The sequence below is a fragment of the Gorilla gorilla genome, chromosome 18 (assembly GCF_029281585.2).
Source record: "Gorilla gorilla gorilla isolate KB3781 chromosome 18, NHGRI_mGorGor1-v2.1_pri, whole genome shotgun sequence".
NCBI lineage: Eukaryota > Metazoa > Chordata > Mammalia > Primates > Hominidae > Gorilla > Gorilla gorilla.
In genome coordinates, this window is record NC_073242.2 from 19,195,817 (window position 1) to 19,216,672 (window position 20,856).

At 46.0% G+C, this 20,856-nt stretch overlaps 1 protein-coding gene across 2 annotated transcripts in view; it reads left to right on the forward strand.

The window, feature by feature from the left end:
* Window positions 1–20,856, forward strand: part of VPS35L (VPS35 endosomal protein sorting factor like) — a 145,393-nt gene that overhangs the window by 3,961 nt on the left and 120,576 nt on the right. For both annotated transcript variants that reach the window (XM_004057286.5, XM_055365380.2), the window contains exons 2-6: window positions 5,579–5,678; window positions 10,156–10,323; window positions 13,839–13,961; window positions 15,848–15,872; window positions 19,790–19,866. In XM_004057286.5, coding sequence (XP_004057334.4) covers window positions 5,579–5,678; window positions 10,156–10,323; window positions 13,839–13,961; window positions 15,848–15,872; window positions 19,790–19,866 — 493 coding nt within the window. The remainder of the gene's footprint in view (window positions 1–5,578; window positions 5,679–10,155; window positions 10,324–13,838; window positions 13,962–15,847; window positions 15,873–19,789; window positions 19,867–20,856) is intronic.

Below are 20,856 nucleotides of genomic sequence, written 5' to 3' on the forward strand. Positions count from 1 at the left end.
GTATTTCAGCCCGCCCAGGTGATGTCATTGCTGGTGATCTGTGAACCACACTTTGAATAGCCAAGGGCTAAGCCCAGCCAATAGTGGAGGTGTGAAATGGTGGCCTTTTTTCCTGTGGCAGGTGCCAGTGATCCAGACAAGCCCTTTACATTACTGGGGGTTGGAATTATGGGGAATTTTTACCAGTTTATATCAACTATGTTAGCAAAAAGAAAAGGAATGATTTTTGAGAAAATGCCCACAAGAGGTCGCTATTAGCCTTACCAAAGACCCAGAGATTAAAGAAAATGCTTTAACATCTCAGACTTAGGGATCAGAGAGCAAATTTGAGGAAATCATCAAAGAAGTGGTAGAAAATCAAAATATGATGGTTTACTGTGGGCTTTCAGAAAGGAAAATAAATTTTTTTTTAAGATTTATTTCCACAAGCAGTATTTTTTTTTTTTGAGATGCAGTCTCGCCTGCCGTGATCTCAGCTCACTGCAACCTCCACCTCCCGGGTTCAAGCAATTCTCATGCCTCAGCCTCCCGAGTATCTGGGATTACAGGTGTGTGCGACCATGCCTGGCTAATTTTTTTGTGTTTCTAGTAGAAACGGGTTTTGCTGTGTTGGCCAGGCTAGTCTCGAACTCCTGACCTCAGGTGACCCACCCACCTCAGCCTCCCCCACCTCAGCCTCCCAAAGTGCTGGGATTACAGGCGTGAGCCACTGCGCCCGGCCCAGAAGCAGTATTTTTTCACCACCATCCCCCTTTTTAAAAAAAATAAAATTCGTTCCAAAACTTGGCTCTTTTAAGGGAAATAGACATATGCTTAAATTTTAAAGTTCTCAACATGACTTATAGATAATCTATGGAACTACTGAATCTGATTCTATTGCTGCTCTCACTTTCGACAAGTTACCAACATTCTAACAGCCTCAGCTTCTTCATCTGAAAAATCGGCTTAGTACCTACCTTATTGGATTGATTAAATGAGGAAACAGAGGTAAAGGCTGGCCCAGAGCCTGGTATACAGTAAGTGCATAATAAATGAGAACAGTTATTTGATTGTTGCATATGAAGTCATATTTCTGTTTTGATCTAGCGTTTGCTCAGCTGTTGATTGTTAGTAATTCTAGTAGGGACAAAAAACACATTTGGAACAGACTTTCCTGTCACATTCAATTTTCTACTTTGTTAAATGAACCTTTCAACATTCTACTTTTCTTGACAACAGATAAAATTAAGAGTCATTTGAGGCTGGGCGTGGTGGCTCACACCTATAATCCCAGCACTTTGGGAGGCCAAGGTGGGTGGTTCACTTGAGGTCAGGAGTTCTAGACCAGCCTGGCCAAAATGGTGAAAGCCCATCTCTACTAAAAATACAAAAATTAGCCAGGTGTGGTGACACACACCTGTAATCCCAGTCACTTGGGAGGCTGAGGCAGGAGAATTGAGTGAATCCAGGAGGCGGAGGTTGCAGTGAGCCGAGATCATGCCACTGCACTCCATCCTGGGGGACAAAGCAGTACTCTGTCTAAAAAAAAAAAAAGAAGTGATTTGAAAAGAGGAAAAGTGTACTTTGATGTTTTAAATGCCATCTTGACTGTTGATGACTCTTAGTCAAATTTATCCTTTGTTTTTTTTTTTTTTTAATAAATCGAGGATTGCCTGATAGCATCCTTGATGGGATGGGAGTTTGGAGGAATATTTCATAGGTGATTTCAATTGCAATCTTTTGGAAGATGAAGATAGTGTATATTTTGTAAATATGACCCCAGAGGGACTAGGCAAATTATTGTGAAAGGGATTTTCCCTTAAAAAAATAAAAGTAGGGGCCAGGTGCGGTGGCTCACGCCTGTAATCCCAGCACTTTGGGAGGCTGAGGTGGGCAGATCACGAGGTCGGGAGATCGAGACCATCCTGGCTAACACAGTGAAACCCCCGTCTCTACTAAAAATACAAAAAAATTAGCCGGGTGTGGTGGCGGGCGCCTGTAGTCCCAGCTACTAGGGAGGCTGAGGCAGGAGAATGGCATGAACCCGGGAGGCGGAGCTTGCACTGAGCGGAGATCGCGCCACTGCACTCCAGCCTGGGTGACAGAGTGAGACTCCGCCTCAAAAAATAAAATAAAATTAAAGTAGAACTGGTTCATTATTGTCAACCAGCCTTTCTCCTCCTTTCCTACACTCGAAGCCGAGTTCATTTAGAAAGGATAGAAATGAAATGACATGGGAGCTCAATTCGTTTGTGCTGGCTTGGGTTTCTGGGTTAATGGAGGGTATTGGGTAAAGCTGACTAGTTGCACGGCACAATTAGATCTGGGGTGCTAGTATTTCTTACAAAGGTTAATGAAGTTGGGAATCTAAATGGGAGCAGAAGATGGGGCGGGGGGATGAATTTAAGGGACTTGGAGGCCAGGGAAAGTCCCTGTGCTCTTTGAGGTTCCTCTTTCTGTAAAGTGGGTTGGAAGAGACAAGAATTGTCCCGTGTGCCCAGAAAAGCTGTTTTACTGGGATGGGATATTTTACAAATGAGATGTGCACATGTCTTTTGTTAAAGAAAAACTATTGGCCGGGCTCAGTGGCTCACGTTTCTAATCCCAGCAGTTTGGGAGACTGAGGCAGGTGGATCACCTGAGGTCAGGAGTTCGGGATCAGCTTGGCCAACATGGTGAAACCCCGTTTCTAATAAAAAATACAAAAATTAGCCGGGCGTGGGGGTGTGCCTGTGGTCCCAGCTACTCAAGAGGCTGAGGCAGGAGGATGGCTTAAACCTGAGATGCGGAGGTTGCAGTGAGCTGAGATCGCACCACTGTACTCCAGCGAGACTCTTATGTCAAACAAAAACAAAACAAAACAAAAATATTATTCATGGTGCTTGTTAAAGGAAATGAGACAGGCTTTATTCCGGGGGGCTACTATAGTGGGGTTTTGCAATAGGTGACAGAGATTGGCCTCAGCTCCTAATGCAACAAGGAATAGTGGGAATTTATAGCCAAGTGGGGGTAGAAGAAGAATTCGATCAGATATTGAGGGCAGCTGGATATGGAGGGGGATTCTGGCTCAATCAAGTTGACAGAATTCTTGCTAAAACTGGGCGGTGTAAACACAAACATGGAAATCCAATAGCTGAGCACTAGCTGGGGAGAACTCAGAGGAACCTGCCCAGAGTTTGGTCAAGGAGAGACTTTGTCACTTTCCATACTAGCTGAGATGTTCTGCTTGGAGAGTCAGTGGAGGAGATGAGAAAGGGGTCAAATGGGTTAACTTGTCTATGACTTTGTGGCCCTGACGTTCTGTGACTATGGTAGCTTTTAAAATTATATGTGGATACACACATGGCATAAACAATTTGGTTAAATATGTGAGTTTAAAAAAATTTTAAACCATAACCTATGAAATTAAATTCTCAGATCTTCATAATAGAGATTAAGAAATGTAAAGACAATCATTTAAAAACATTTTCTGCCTTCCCCCCACTCCTGTGTTCCTCTCCTTCAGATTTTTTTTTTCTTTTTAAGAGAGAGGGACTCATTCTGTTGCCCAGGCTGAAGTGCAGTGGTGCGATTATAGCTCACTGCAGTTTTGAGCTCCTGGATTCAAGCGATCCTCCCACCTCAGCCTCTAGAATAGCTGGGACTACAGGCACACACCACCACACCCAGCAAATTTATTTATTTATTTATTTATTTTGTAGAGATGGGGTTTCGCCATGTTGCTCAGGCTGGTTTCAAACTCCTGGGCTCAAGCAGTCCACCCATCTGTACCTCCCAAAGTGCTGGGATTACAGGCGTGAGCCACCATGCCCAGCGGAGAGAATTTCTTAAAAGGAAAATGGATACTTTATTTTCAAAGGAGCAACAATAAGACTATTATTGCAGCACAGAGATGAGCACAGAAGACACAGGGACCGTATCTTTAAAATGTTCAAAGAAGGCTGGGAGTGGTGGCTCATGCCTGTAATCCCGGCACTTTGGGAGGCTGAGGCAGGAGGATCACTTGAGCTCACGAGTTTAAGACCAGCCTGGGCAACATAGGAAGATGCCATCTCTCAAAAAAACTTAAAAAAAAAAAAAAGAAAAGGAAAAATTCTGTTTGGTTTCTATACATTTTACTATAAAGGCTCCAAGTGTGTTTTGTTTAATTGCTTTTGTACTTGTCCTACTTGGGCCACAGATGTTTCTTGAGTCTGTAGCTTGATGTCTTTCTTTGGTTTTGGAAAAGTTTCACCTATCATCTCTTCAGAGACTGTTCTTGCACATTCTCTCTCTCCTCCTTTTTGGGATTCCAGTTATATGTGTGTTAGGCCTTCTCTTCACGTCGCTTGTGTCTTTGAAATTCTGCCTGTCTTCCTGTTCTTTTTCTGCTCCATGCTTCAGTCTCCCCCTTTATTTTCCAGCTCACGAATCCTTTCTCTTTTTGAACCCTCAAGAAACCAATGAAAACACGGTGAGCTCTTCATCTTCTTTCTGCGTGGCTCCTTTCTCTTGCCCTATGCAGCTCAATGGGCGAATACCTTGAGGGGAAATCTGGGCTGGATTTCTGTCTTCTCTGTGCTCTCTCCTCTTCCTCCTGGCTGTCTTGATAGCCCTGAACTCCTGTTTATCTGTGCAGCTCTGTGAGGTTTCCTTAGAGCCCTTTTAGCTGCTCTGCTGCCTCACAGCTGCCCTGTGCTTGGCGTCAGCCTCTTGTCCTGTGCTGAGAATTCACAAATGCCCTCAGCGGGAAAGCTGGGCAAGGAGTGTTAGAGTCACCTTAGTGAGTTTCCCTTTGTTCTGGTGTGTGGCATAACAAGTCCAGTATGCTGGCAGCTGTTTATACCTTCAAATATATATATTTTTTGAGACAGAGTCTCGCTCTGTCCCCCAGGCTGGAGTGCGGTAGCATGATCTCAGCTTACTGCAACCTCCGCCTCCTGGTTGAAGCAATTCTCCTGCCTCAGCCTCCCAAGTAGCTGGGATTACAGGCATGTGCCACCATGCCCGGCTAATTTTTTGTATTTTTAGTAGAGATGGGGATTCACCATGTTAGCTAGGATGATCTCGATCTCCTGACCTCGTGATCCGCCTGCCTCAGCCTCCCAAAGTGCTGGAATTATAGGCATGAGCCACTGCGCCCGGCCAAACGGATTTTTTAAAATGTTGTGTTTTGTTTTTTGTTTGCCACGGAGTCTTGCTCTGTGGCCCAGGCTGGAGTGGAGTGGTGTGATCTCAGTTCACCGTGACCTCCACCTCCCAGGTTCAAGCGATTCTTCTGCGTCAGCCTCCCAAGTAGCTGGGATTACAGGCGTGCACCACCACACCCACCGAATTTTTGTATTTTTAGTAAAGATGGTGTTTTACCATGTTGGCCAGGCTGGTCTCAAACTCCTGACCTCACGTGATCCACCCACCTAGGCCGCCCGAATTGCTGGGATTACAGATGTGAGCCACTGCGCCTGGCCAAAAAATTTGTTTTTAAATGTAGTTTCTTTTTAACTTTGGTGGGAATATTGTGCTGTTCTAAACTACCTTGTCATTGAAGAAGTCTCTTCAGAAGTTTTTAGCGTTTTAAGTACCCCCATCCACTAACTGGCTGTGTTTCGCTGTTTACCAGGCACTCCAGGAATAGGAACTACAAAGCTGAATTTGCATCATGCCGACTGGAGGCTGTACCATTGGAGTTTGGGGACTATCACCCTCTGAAACCCATAACTGTAAGTTTTGTTAAGGGTCTTTCTGAATGATATTCTTATCCCTTGAAATGAAAGACAATCTTCCTGAGTCTTTTCCGTTTTGCCAGTGGTAGCCACTTTTGCATATTTGATTTTTTTTTTTTTTTCAGACAGAGTCTTGCTCTGTCACCCCGGCTGGAGTGCAGTGGTGGCTCACTGCAACCTCTGACCTTTGCCTCCTGGGTTTAAGTGATTCTCCTGCCTCAGCCTCCCGAGTAGCTGGGGCTACAGGCACACGCCACCATGCCTGGCTAAGTTTTTGTATTTTTTTAGTAGAGATGGGGTTTCGCCATGTTGCCCAGGCTGGTCTTGAACTCCTGAGCTCAGACAGTCTGTCCACCTCTACCTCACAAAGATTACGGGTGTGAGCCACTGTGCCCAGCCTGATTTATTTTTGAGATGGAGTTTCACTTTGTAGCCCAGGCTGGAGTGCAGTGGTGTGATCTTAGCTCACGGCAACCTCTGCCTCCCAGGTTCAAGCGATTCACCTGCCTCAGCCTCCCAAGTAGCTGGGAGTACAGGCATGCACCATCACGCTTGGCTAATTTTTGCTAATTTTTTTATTTTTAGTAGAGACAGGGTTTCGCCATGTTGGCCAGGCTGGTCTCGAACCCTTGACCTCAGGTGATCCAACCACCTTGGCCTCCCAAACTGCTGGGATTACAGGAGTGAGCTACCTTGCCCGGCCTGCATATTTAAATCAACCAGTTTGTTCACTGCCTCTTTTTTATAATATTGGCCTCACCCAGCACCATTTTTACTCCCTTCCTTCCTCCTTAGTGAGGTTGCCTTGTGAATGGGATGACTTTGTTCCTAATTTGGCTGTGTCAACAAAATGTATCTTGACTTTTAATTTTTGTATTTGGAATATAAGAGTCACTCTAATTGCCAGCAGAGAGTGCTGTCCTGAATAGCATCTTAGTCTATCTGTGGGTTTATTTAAAAAATAAAAACAAAAGCAGGCAAGAGACTTGGCTGGTTCCTCTCTGCCAGGTTGGTACTGTCTTATTAGCAAGTAATAGAAACTACACAGTTGTCATGTTGGGGAGAAGAGAAGATGTGATTGTCAGCATGGAGGGAGGCTCTGGGAATGTATGCAGATGATTGCATAAAGCAGAAGACCCCAAGACTGAGATTCAGCCTCCCAGGACCTCTTCAATCCCCATGCTGTTGTGTGGCTGTGGGTGACCTCAGCACAGCCACAGTTGTGTTCATTCTCAGGTGCCCGTTTCCCATGTTAAAAGAAAATTCTTGGCCGGGCTCCATGCCTCACTCCCATAATTTCAGCACTTTGGGAGGCTGAAGTGGGTGGATCATCTGAGGTCAGGAGTTCGAGACCAGCCTGGCCAACATGGCAAAACCCCATCTCTACTAAAAATATAAAAATTAGCTGGGCATAGTGGCGTATGCCTGTAGTCCCAACTACTCAGGAGACTAAGACAGGAGAATCACTTAAACACAGGAGGCAGAGGTTGCAGTGAGCCAAGATCACGCCACTGCCCTCCATCCTGGGCAACAGAGAGAGACTCCATCTCAAAAAAATAAAAGGAAAATTCTCAGCCAAATTAAATTTAATGGAGCTTAATTGAGCAAAGAATAATTCATGAATTGGGCAGCCTCCTGAGCCAGAGTAGGTTCAGAGAGGCTCCAGCACAGTCACGTGGTAGAAGATTTATGGACACAAAAAGGAAAGTGACATTCAGAAAATACAAGTGAGGTACAGAAACAGCCGGATTGGTTACAGTTCAGTATTTGCCTTATTTGAACCCAATTTGAACAGTTGGCCCCCCCTTTTCTTTCTTTTTTCTGAGACAGAGTTTCACTCTTGCCCAGGCTGGAGTGCAGTGGCACAATCTCAACTCACTGCAACCTCTACCTCCCGGGTTCAAGTGATTCTCCTGCTTCAGCCTCCTGAGTAGCTGGGACTACAGGTGCCTGCCACCATGCCCGGCTAATTTTTTTGTCTTTTTAGTAGAGACACGGTTTCACCATGTTGGCCAGGCTGGTCTCAAACTCCTGACCTCAGGTGATCCGCCTGCCTCAGCCTCCCAAAGTGCTGGGATTACAGGTGTGAGCCACTGTGCCCGGCCCAGTTGGCCCCCTTTAATTGGCCAAAACTTGGTGATTGGCACAAGAGTAGGTTACACTCTGTTTACATGTCCAGTGAGGTTATAGTTCACTATGTGCAGAGAAACCTTTAGGCCAGACTTAAAATACGTAAGGAGACAGCTTTAGGCTAAACTTGATTTAACACCCATACCATAACAGAATAGCTGAGAAGAGCTGCTGCAGCTCCAGGCCTATCCTGTTAGGTTAGCAACATCAGCAGCAGGAAAATGCTTTTCTCAAGCAGTTTTCATTGACCCAGTTTTGTTATGCGCCCTACCCTGAACCAGCATTGGTGACCTGCTGTATAGAATAAGTTGATAGATTAGGGTAGCTCTAATGCTCAACTTGGGAACTGAGAACAGAGTTCACCCCACCAGGCCTGTAGGAACTGAGTGTGGGGGAGAGATGTTTTCTCAAATAAAAATTGGGGTATTAAGTATTAAGCCTGTGAGGTGGAGGAATGGGTGCCAGGCAAACAAAAACAGCAAATGTACCCCAACGGGAGGTGCTTCTTTCCCTCCCCTAGACTGCAGTTCAACTCCATTCAGGCAGCCATCACCGGCAGTTGGCATCTGACTCGACAGATTTGAGGGCAAGGTCCTCAGTGAGACAGCCCTGGCCCAGTATGGTAGCTCATGCCTGTACTCCCAGCACTTTGGGATGCTAGATGAGAAGATCCCTTGGGCCCAGGAGTTCGAGAACAGCCTTGGCAACATAGTGATACCCCACTTCTACAAAAAGTAAAAAAAACAATTAGCAAAGTGTGATGGTGTGCTTGTAGTCCCAGCTACTCAGGAGACGGAGGCAGGAAGATTGCTTGTGCCCAGGATGTCGAGGGTACAGTGAACCGTGATCACACCATTGCACTCCAGGCTTAGTGACAAAGCGAGACCCTGTCTCCAAAAAAAAAAAAAAGACATCTTCACTTCAGAAACTCCAACTTCGCTACACATTGGGAGTTCCCATGCCTCCCTCCCTCATGTTCAATAATTTGCTATAGTGGCTCACAGAACTAGGGAAACATTTACTTATACTTACCAGTTTATTATTTAGTATTTACTTGTACTTACCAGTTTATTATTAAGGATATTACAAAGAATACAGATGAACAGCCAGATGAAGAGCTACGTAGGGTGAGGCCCAGGGGAAGGGGCACACAGAGCTTTCATGGCCCCTCCAGGTACCTCGATGTGTTCTTGTTCACCTACCTGGAAGCTCTTCAAACCCCCCCCCCCCTTTTTTTTTTTGAGACAGGGTCTCACTGTATCGCCCAGCTGGAGTGCAATGGCACATTCTCAGCTCACTGCAACCTCTGCCTCCCAAAACCCCATTTTTCATGGTTTTTTTTTTGAGGCATCGTTGCATAGGCATGATTGATTATTCATTCGGTCTCCAGCCCTCTCACCTTCCCGAAGGATGGGGAATGGGGCTGAAAGCTCCAATCTTCTAATCATGGCTTGGTCTTTCTGGTGACCAGACCCCATCCTGAAGCTCTGCAGGAGCCCATCGGGAGTCACCTTATTAGGACAAAAGATGCTCCTATCACCCAGGAAATCTCCTAGGGTATTAGGAGCTCTGTGGGAGGAACTGGGGGCAGAGACCACATAAATTTAACAGCTTGGAGGGCAGTGGTGCGATCTCGGCTCACTGCAACCTCCACCTCCTGGGCTCCAGCCATCCTCCCACTTCAGCCTTCTGAGTAGCTGGGACCACAGGCATGTACCACCATATCTGGATTATTTTCATATCTTTTGTAGAGATAGGACTTCACCATGTTGCCCAGGCTGGTCTCAAACTCCTGGCTTCAAGTGATCCTTCTGCCTCAGCACCACAAAGTGTTGGGATACAGGCATGAGCCACTGCACCCAGCAGAAAACTTAACTTTTATGAGGTGTTCAAGGGAAAAAGACAAAAAAAAAGTACCTGGTTAAAGTAGAAATTCCCTACTTAGATGTTAGTTGTTGGTTTTGATTGGTAGTCTCTAGTTAGTGGGTAGTTGGCGATTTGCAACTGATTAAGCTTAAGTTCCATTTTGCTACATATATTGAGTTGGATTTTGGTTTGCTACATAGGGAACCCCAGGTGCTGTAGCCGTCTCAGTCCAGTGACCTCTCAATTAATTTTTTTAACACTTCCTAACCCTAACTTCCTACTTTCCCTTCCTCGACAGTTGTGATCCTGAGTCATGTCCATTTGTCACAAAAACTAAGCATCCCCTGCAGATGGATAAGTCTCTGCTGCAAATGAACCATCCATTCAACTACCAGAATGGGAGGAAAGTACCCACTGGAGTGTTTCACTGGGGAGAGTTGTGGGAGCTCCGTTTTACCTCCAGAAATTTTCCTCACAGGTCACAGAGTCAAAGACAAAGAAAGTGAACCGGAAAGGAAGCACTTCTTCCACGTCCTCCTCCTCCTCCAGCTCCGTGGTGGACCCGCTGAGCAGCGTCCTCGATGGGACTGACCCCCTCTCCATGTTTGCAGCCACTGCTGACCCCGCAGCCTTGGCAGCTGCCATGGTAATGCACCCCAGCCATGGTCGTCCAGTGGGGGTTGGTTTTGTGGGTGCAGGAATGGGTGGTTTTCTTGTGCCCTGCCCTTTTTTTTCCCCTGAGAGACAGAGTCTCACTCTGTCACCCAGGCTGGAGTGCAGTGGTGTGGTCATGGCTCACTGCAACCTCCAACTCCGGGGCTCAAGCAATTCTCCCACCTCACCCTCCTGAATAGCTGGGATTATAGGTACACACTACTGTGCCGGGTTAATTTTTTATTTTGTTGTAGAGGTGGGGTCTTGCTGTGTTGCCCAGGGTGGTCTTGTACTCCAAGCCTCAAGCGATCCTCCCACCTGAGCCTCCTGAAGCTTCTTCCCCTTTTTTAAGTTGCACAAGTAATGCACACGGTACCTTCTGGTTGGAACAGTTCAGGTCATCCTGACATGAGAGGCTGGTGTAGCTCTGTGAAGTCTTTTTGTTTTTTTGTTTGAAAGCATTTTAAAATTTATTTTTATTTTTTAATTTAATTTAATATTTTTTTCAGACAGCCTTGCTGTGTCACCCGAACTGGAGTGCAGTGGTGCAATCTCACTGCAGCCTCCGACTCCGGGTTCAAGCAATTCTCTCACCTCAGCCTGCCGAATTGCTGGGACAGGCATGCACCACCATGCCCAGCTAATTTTTGTGTTTTTTGGTAGAGATGGGCTTTCATCATGTTGACCAGGCTGGTCTTGAACTCTTGACCTCAAGTGATCCACCTGCCTCAACCTCCCAAAGCACTGGGATTACAGGCGTGAGCCACTGCACCTGGCTCTTAAAATTTATTTTTAATTTTAATTTTATTCTTCTTATAAATCTTTTTACATAATTACATAAGTAAATCACTCATTTTGATGTGAAAAAGTCAGACACTACAGATAAAGTCATGTAGAGCAATCCTCATTCCAATCTCCACCCTGGCGGTTGTGAGAATAATGGCTGTAATGTGTCTTCTTCCATAGCTTTTCCCCTGTATTTTCATAGATACTTGCGACAGCAGTTTCTGAGCATTCCCATACATACTCATATATAAATAATTACAGCATCAACTTACTGCATGGCAGGCATTTTTTCGGAGTGCATTTCGTATTTGGTTCTCTTACTACCTTGTGAGAGGTATTGGAATCCTCATTAAAGAGGCAGCCATGGAGGGATAGAGATAACAAGTCACATCCAAGCTGGGATTCAAACCTGGCCAATCTGACTTCAGAATACATGCTCTCGATCATCATCCTATGCTGTGTTTCATATATATATATATATATATATTTTTTTTTTTGAGATGAAGTCTCACACTGTCACCCGGGCCGGTGTGAAGTGGGGTGATCTCGACTCGCAGCCTCCACCTCCCAGGTTCAAGCGATTCTCCTGCCTCAGCCTCCCGAGTGGCTGGGACTACAGGCACGTGCCACCATGCCCAGCTAATTTTTGTATTTTAGTAGAGACGGGGTTTCACTATATTGGCCAGGCTGGTCTCGAACGCCTGACCTCGTGTTCCACCCACCTCGGCCTCCCAAAGTGCTGCAATTACAGGCGTGAGCCACTGCGCCCGGCCTGTGTTTCATATATTATTTACCATTGTTACATAAATGGAACTGCTGTTTTGTGACTTGTTTTTTTGGAGATAGTCTTGCTCTTTTGCCTAGGCTGGACTGCAGTGGCATGATCATAGCTCGCTGCAGCCTTAAACTCCTGGGCTCAAACAATCCCCCTGCCTCAGCCTCTCGAGCAGCTGGGACTTCAGGTGTGCGCCACCGCACTCAGCTAATTTTGGATTTTTTGGTAGAGTCAGGGTCTCACTGTGTTGCCAAAGCTGGTCTCAAACTCCTGGGCGCAAGCAGTCCTCCTGCCTTGGCCTACCAGAGTTGCTGGGATTACAGGCCTGAGCCACTGCACCCCACAACTTTTTTTTTTTTAATTTAATTTATTTTATTTTATTTTATTTTTTTGAGACGGAGTCTCATTTTGTTGCCCAGGCTGGAGTGCAGTGGCGCGATCTTGGCTCACTGTGACCTCTGTCTCCTGGGTTCAAGTGATTCTCCTGCCTTAGCCTACCTAGTAGCTGGGATTACAGGCATGTGCCACCACACCTGGCTAATTTTTGTATTTTTTGTAGAGACAAGGTTTCGTCACATTGGCCAGGCTGGTCTCGAACTCCTAACCTCAAGTGATCTGCCCACACCTCCCAAAGTGCTGGGATTACAAGTTTGAGCCATGTCGCCCAGCCAACTTTTTTTTTTTTTTTTTTAACTTGACCATATGTCTTGGAGAACTATCTATGTTAGTATATTTAGAACAACCTTATTATTTTGACCAGCCATATGGTATTCTAAAGACTGGATTTACGTATTTTAATTTGCCATTCCTCTACTGACGTATCCATCAGATAGAGGATATCCCAGATAGTTTCTGGGTTTTGCTGGTACAAACAGCAGTGCACCATGTGTCTCGAACACACACACATCTTGGTGCATGTCTGCAAGGATTTCTGCAGGATAGCTTCCTAGAAGTTCTTTGCTGGTTGGCCAGGCGCAGTGGGTCACGCCTGTAATCCCAGCACTTTGGGAGGCTGAGGCGGGCGGATGACGAGGTCAGGAATTCGAGACCAGCCGGACCAATGTGGTGAAACACCATCTCTACTAAAAATACAAAAATTAGCCAGGTGTGGTGGCGGGCACCTGTAATCCCCGCTACTCGGGAGGCTGAGACAGGAGAATCGCTTGAACCTGGGAGGCGGAGATTGCAGTGAGTAGAGATCACGTCACTGCACTCCAGCCTGGGCAACAGAGCGAGACTCCATCTCTTTGCTGGCATAAGGCAATGTGTATTTAAGGTTTTGATGGCTATCACCAAATTGTCCTCCAAAAAGAGTTAACCAGTCTGCATTTTCACTAGTGATGTTGAAGAGGGTCTGTTTCCCTGCATCCTTGCCAGCCTGACATCAGCCAGCATTTTAACTCTTTGACATTCTGATAGTTGAAAAAGTGGTCTTTTCCAACTATCCTTTCCTTAATTCTTAATGAGTTTGAGCATTTTTTGATATGTTTATTGTCCATTTGTGATGAAATGGCCTGAATTTTTTTTTGAGATGGAGTCTTGCTCTGTCACTCAGACTGGAGTGCAGTGGTACAATCTTGGCTCACTGCAACCTCTGCCTTCCAGGTTCAAGCGATTGTCCTGCCTCAGCCTCCTGAGTAGCTGGGACTACAGGCATGCACCTGGCTAATTTTTGTATTTTTAGTAGAGACGGGGTTTTACCATGTTGGCTAGGCTGGTGTTAAACCCCCGCCCTTAAGTGAGCCGTTCACCTTGGCCTCCCAAAGTGCTGGGATTACAGGCATGAGCCACCATGCCTGGCGCTGTAATTTTTTTTATGATAGTAAACCTTGAGACAGATCTCTTTTATTCCACAGTAAAGGACTATCTGGCTTCTATTTATATATGTATATATTTAAAGATCAAAATGATATTGCTGCTGAAGAGATTATCTTGCCTTTCTTTAGGACAGCTCCAGAAGGAAACGTGATAGAGATGATAACTCCGTTGTAGGATCGGATTTTGAGCCTTGGGCCAACAAACGGGGAGAAATCCTTGCCCGGTACACCACTACCGAAAAGCTGTCTATTGTGAGTACCAGGAGACCCTCTCCAGGGTCTACTTTGGAGTTAGTAGTAATTTCTTTTTGTTATGTTGCTTCAACTCCTGGGCTCTGTAAGTTTCACTTATTTATTTATTTTTCTACTTCTCTTAAAAGCTCACATATAAGGCTTCACGTAGTATGTCAGTGTTGTTGGCAGAAAAATGTGCTGACAGGTTTCCCAAAAAAATATGTTAAGGATCAGGGATGTGGCACAGGCCAGAGAAAGAATTAGAACAGCAGAGTCTTGTCTTTGGGAGGAGGTTTGAATTATGAAGGGAGGAGGTCGGGCACGGTGGCTCACGCCTGTTATCCCAGCACTTTGGGAGGCCAAGGTGGGCAGATCACTTGAGGTCAGGAGTTCGAGACCAGCCTGGCCAACATAGTGAAACCCCGTCTCTACTAAAAAAATTAGCCAGGCGTGGCGGGCACCTGTAATCCTAGCTACTCGGGAGGTTGAGGCATGAGAATTGCTTGAACCCGGGAAGTGGAGGTTGCATTGCACAGAGATCATGCCACTGCACTCCAGCCTTGGTGACAGAGTGAGACCCTGTCTCAAAAAAAATTAATTAATTAATTAATTTAAAAAATGAATTAAGGGAGGAGAGCACAACACTGGAGGAGAAAGGTGTCACTCAGTAAGTCCCATATAGCTGGGTTTTCTCTGGAGCTGGAAATTTACTATTTCTCTGGATGGCCATTAGGTGAAGTAGTTGGCTTCGGCCTCAAGACACTTAACGAAATTCGAGGCTTACCCTCCACTTGGCAAATTGCTGTGGAAGGAAAGACTCAGGAGAGCTGAGACCAACCCAGTCAGGTTAATGCCTGTGTGAGTTAGGACTGGGTTCGGTTGCTTAGAACTAAAGCCCCTGCTAACATTGTAAACAAGAGTGACCTGTATCCCTCCTTACACTGGAGAAGTCTCGAGGAGAGGGGTCCAGGGCTGGTTTGGCAGCTCCGAGGGCATCAGGGTTCTGCCGCATTCTTTCTTGCTCCTCGGCTGTGTTGAGTGATTGTACCACTGCACTCCAGTCTGAGTGACAGAGCAACCAACATTCATGTTGGTAGACAGAGGGAGGAAAGGGAAAGACAGATGCGCCCCCTCCCATTTAGGAAGACTTCTTGGGGTCCCCCAACACTTTCAGTTACATTTGTCTTGAAGGTGTGATCATGGGCCACGCATAGATGCAGGGAGGCTGAGAAATGTAGCAGCGTGTCCATCTACAAATGGGGCTGTGCCCTGGAGGAAACAGTGAACTTGGTAGGTCATGGGGAACGCTTGGCCTCAACGCCTCTTCTCTTCATTTTTTCCTCCCAGGGTGTGTACTCATTGAACAGAATGATAGGCAGAATTGCTGGACTATTTAAATTGAGTCTTTTTTTTTTTTTTAACTGTACAGAGTTAACTTAGAGCAGTGATTCTCAACCAGGAGTAATTTTTACCCCTGGGTCGTCATTTGGCAATATCTAGAGACATTTTTGACTGTCACAGTTCTGGGGGTGGTACTGACATTTATTGGGTGGAGGCCAGAGATGCAGCTAAACATCCAACGGTGCACAGAATTAATCTCCCACAAAAAGTTATCTGGCCTCAAATGGCAGTAGTGTAGAGGGTGATAAACCCTGATTCAGAGTAGGTTAAAAATAGTTCTATTATGTGACTCCGCTGGCATATCAAAAATTTTAGTATTTGTCTGCTGACTTTGAGAACCCTGACTTGAGTAGAAATTTGAATCTCCGGTGGTTTTTAGTGACTGTATTTTTCTTCTTTGAATATATATTTCTTTCTCTTGGGTATGTAAATGGCTCTGTTGGAAAACAATGAACATACTGCCTTTGATTTTTAAAACATTAATGAATTTTATGTCTCTGCAGAATCTGTTTATGGGATCTGAAAAAGGTAAGATGAGTTTGTTGTTGTTTTGATGGGAAAATTCTGGCATTACTTTTAATATAATTTTACAAAGGAAAAAAGTTTTATGTGATATGATTCTGATATTTGATTCAGTTGGAGCTGCTATTTCTTAGATTGTGGCTAGACGTAGAAATAAAATACATATTTAGAGCATGAATTAAAAAAATACCAAATACCAGCACTCTGGGAGGCCAAGGTGGGTGGATCATCTGAGGTCAGGAGTTTGGTACCAGCCTGGCCAACATGGTGAAATCTCGTCTCAACTAAAAATACAAAAATTTGCTGGGCGTGGTGGCGCACGCCCGTAATCCCAGCTACTCAGGAGGCTGAAGCAGGAGAATCACTTGAACCTGAGAGGCGGAGGTTTCAGTGAGCCAAGATTGCATCATTGCACTGCAGCCTGGGTGACAGGAATGAAATTCTGTCTTAAAAAAAAAAAAAAATACGGCCGGACACAGTGGCTCACCTGTGTAATCCCAGCACTTTGGGAGGCCAAGACAGGCAGATCGCCTGAGGTCAGGAGTTTGAGACCAGCCTGGCCAACATGGTGAAACCCCATTTCTACTAAAAATACAAAATTTTGCTGGGCGTTGTGGTACATGCCTATAATCCCAGTTACATAGGAGGCTGAGGCAGGAGAATCGCTTGAACCTGGGAGGCGGAAGTTGCAGTGAGCCAAGATTGCACTCCAGCCTGGGCAACAAGAGTGAAATTCCGTATTAAAAAAAAAAAAAAAATACGGCCTGGTGCGGTGGCTCACACCCATAATCCCAGCAGTTTGGGAGGCCAAGGCGGGCAGATCACTTGAGGTCAGGAGTTCGAGACCAGCCTGGCCAACAATGTGAAACTCCATCTCTACTAAAAAAAAAAAAAAAAAAAAAATTAGCCAGGCATGGTGACAGATGCCTGTAATCCCAGCTACTCAGGAGGCTGAGGCAGGAGAATCGCTTGAACCTGGGAGGCGGAGGTTGCAGTGAGCCAAGATCGCGCCATTGCATTCCATTCTGGGTGACAGAGCGAGACTCTGTCTCAAAACAAAAACAAAAACAAAAACAAAACCAAAGAGGTTACTAGGAGTAAAATGTAAGCTTACTGTTTAAGAATTACAGAGGAAGTAGTCTCCCCCTCATTGTGCCTCCCTCACCAACTGGGTTTTAGAGAGCCTTTCCCTTGCCTTAAGTCTTTTCCCTTGTGCAATAAGGTATGTTGGTGAGGGGGTGACATGCTTAGTCTTATACGTCGCTGGTCCCTGAATGCAGTTCTCAGCTTCCTCTCCTAAGACACCAGGGTGTCTGTGTAGCAGGATTTCCTGAGGAACTTTTGTATGAATATAGATGCCTGGCCCCCACTTGCTCAATTAATCTTGCAGGATGGGACCCCAGAATTCCTATTTTGATGCTCCAAGGTGATTCTGGAGCAACTGACGGATTATGTGCTGCTGGGTGCAGATGAGCACAATCATAGTTCATTGCAGGTCTCTGATATGGCAGCTGCCACTCTCCCCACGGCTCTGCTGGATGAGACAGCACGTTAGAAATCAAGAGAATGGGAACAGCTTTGTTATGCATAGAATTTTTTTTTTTTTTTTTTGAGATGGAATTTTGCTCTGTCACCCATGGTGCAGTGCAACCTCTGCCTCTTGGGTTCAAGCAATTCTCCCACCTCAGCCTTCTGAGTTACTGGGACTATAGGTGTGCACCACCAGGCCCAGCTAATTTTTGTATTTTTAATAGAGACAGGGTTTCACCATGTTGGCCAGGCTGGTCTCAAACTCTTGACCTCAAGTGGTCCGCCCGCCTTGGCCTCCCAAAGTGCTGGGATTACAGGTGTGAGCTACCACGCCCAGCTTGTTATGGACAGAATTTTGATCCCAGACCATAAAAGGTAAATCATACCAGCATGTACCCACCAGTTTGTAAAGATCAAATAGAGTGATGATACCAAGTGTCTTAGTTTGTTTAGTGGTACTATAAAGGAATACCAGAGGCTGGCTAATTTATAAGGAAGAGAGGTTTACTTGACTTATGGTTCCACAGGCTATATAAGAAGCATGGTGCAGCATCTGCTGTTGGTGAGGGCCTCAGGCTGCTTCCACTCATGGTGAAAGCAAATGAGAGCAGGTGTGTGCAGAGATTGCATGGCAGGAGAAGGGAGGAGAGAGAGGGAGAAAATGCCAGGCTTTTTTCAACAGCCAGTTCTCATGGGAACTAAGAATAAGAATGCACTCATTACTGCAAGGATGGCACCAAGCCGTTCATGGTGGATCCTCCCCTACAACCCAGACACCTCCCACCAGGCCCCACCTCCAACACTGGGGATCACATTTCAACATGAGACTTGGTATGAATATAGAGCAATAGGAGCTCTCATATGCTGCTGGTGGGAATGTAAAATGGCACAACCACCTTGTAGAACACTTTTGCATTTTTTATTTTATTTGAAGACAGGTGCTGTGGTCTGGTTGTTTGTGCCTAACCCCACTCCCCTGCCCCGATTCATATGTTGAAATCCTAACCCCAAGATGATGGTATTAGGAGATGGGCCCTTTTCAGAGGTGCTTAGGTCATGAGGGTGGAACCCTCATGAATGGGATTAGTGCCCTATAAAAGAGGTCCAAGGGCACTCCCCTCACCCCTTCCACCAAGTGAAAACACAGCAGGAGGGCATCATCTATGAACCCAACCGGAAAGCAGGCCGTCATCAGGCACTGGGACCTAATCTGCTGGGACCTTGATCTTGGACTTCCTAGCCTTTAGGACTGTGAGAAATACATTGCTCTTATTTATAAGCCGCCCACTTTGTAGCATTTTGTTACAGCAGCTCAAAGGGATTAACACAATGAGCCAACCCTTTGATCCAGCATTCCACTACTAGGGGTATCCCCAGATCAGGGGTTGGTAAACTGCATGCTGCAGGCCAAGTCTGGTCCACTGCCTGTTTTTTAAGTACAGTTTTATAGGAACAGAGCCCTATCAATTTGTTTACGTATTATCTATGCCTGCTCTTGTGCTACAACAGTAGAGTTAAGTAGTTGGAGCAGACACTTTGTGACTCTTAAAACCTAAAACATTTGTCAGGCTTACAAAAAGAGTTCTGCAGCTCAACCCTAAGTCCACATTTCTTTCTTTTTTCTTTTTTTTTTTTTTTGAGATGGAGGTTACAGTGAGCCGAGATCGCGCCACCACACTCCAGCCTGGACGACAGAGTAAGACCCCATCTCAAAAAAAAAAAAAAAAGTGCTAGAACAGAGGCCCCCTAAAGATGGGGGAAGGATTTTGAAATAGACGGCCGCAGAGGGCAGCAGTCAGCTAGATGCAGCGCCCTGCCTTGTGGCTGGCCTGTGGCCTGGGGGCCCTTCCTTCATCCCTCCACCAGTCCCTGCTGATGGCGAAATTGTGCTGACAGATGCTGGAAGGAGGCACAGCTAGTCCTGTTTGCTCGAAGAGAGGGCTTTGAAGCCCTAGTATTTCCACCCTGGGTAGACAGTGAGATGGTTGTTTTGTTAGCAGAAGAGCACAATTCTGCGCTGTGAGTAAGAGCCTAAGAGGGCCTTTTGTTCATAGAAAACAATTAAATGACGGATTTTTGGCATCCTTATCTGGACTGCCTTTCTTTAGGAATAAACAGATGATACAGAGCAAAGTTTGTAAATCTCAAATGCAGCAGTTAACCTCTTTCAGGCTGGCCCACTGGGCTCCCAGGGGCAGCTTCTAAGTGGGAAATGTTTCGATGGAATTCTGGTTACATAAGGAAGTTGCTTTGAAAATCTGGAATAGTTTTCTATAATGGAATCATTCCCTTGTGTCTTTATTCACGATGAAGTGTAGAGTGAAAGATGCCTCCACTGGGGGTATTGGTGCACGAGAAAAGCCACCTGTGTGACGTAAATTCATTCTGTTTAGGCAAAGCTGGGACTGCCACACTGGCAATGTCAGAGAAGGTTCGGACCCGGCTGGAGGAGCTGGATGACTTTGAGGAGGTGAGCAAGTCATTTGTGGAGTGCAGGGAGTGGGAGAGCTTTTCCTTCCTCCTGCCAAGTGAGATCAACCTCGGTGGCTGCTCTTTGATTAATTCCTGGGCTGCGCATTGTGCTTGGTCCTCTCGAGGCAATGACTCCATCCAGGGAAGGGTGCCAGTGTGCAGTTGGCCGAGCTCACGGAAGCCTGACTGGGGCTGCTTTTCTAGAGGCCTCTTTTCTCATTGTGATGCCTGAGCAAGGCTGGGTCACCTAGCAACAGTGTCTAATGGTAAAAACCAACTGCAAGGCCAGGCGCGGTGGCTCACGCCTGTAATCCCAGCACTTTGGGAGGCCAAGGTGGGAGGATCACCTGAGGTCAGGAGTTCGAGACCAGCCTGGCCAACATAGTGAAACCCTGACTCTACTAAAAATACAAAAGTTAGCCAGGCGTGATGGTGGGTGCCTGTAATCCCAGCTACTCGGGAGGCTGAGGCAGGAGAATTGCTTAAACCTGGGAGGCGGAGGTTGCATTGAGCCAAGATCATGCCACTGCACTCCAGCCTGGGCAAAAGAGCAAGACTTTGTCTAAAAAAAAAACCCAACTGCAGTCACCTCCCTGAGAAGCAGCCTTATGGAGCACAAAGACCTTGCTTTGCAACAGACGCTGCTCAGGCTGGCTGGATATGGCCCACAGGAATCTTTTAATTGGCCTACATGTACTTTGAAACAAAAGTGAGTCTTTTGCCAACACTTAAACAGTGGTAAATGTAACCAACAAATACAGAATTTCTTGAAAAAAAAATATTTGCCAGGCGCGGTGGCTCATGCCTATAATCCCAGCACTTTAGGAGACCGAGGCAGGTGGATCACCTGAGGTCAGGAGTTTGAGACCAGCCTGGCCAACATGGGGAAACCCCGTCTCTACTAAAAATATAAAAATTAGCTGGGCGTGGTGGTGGATGCCTGTAATCCCAGCTACTCAGGAGGCTGAAGTAGGAGAATTGCTTGAAC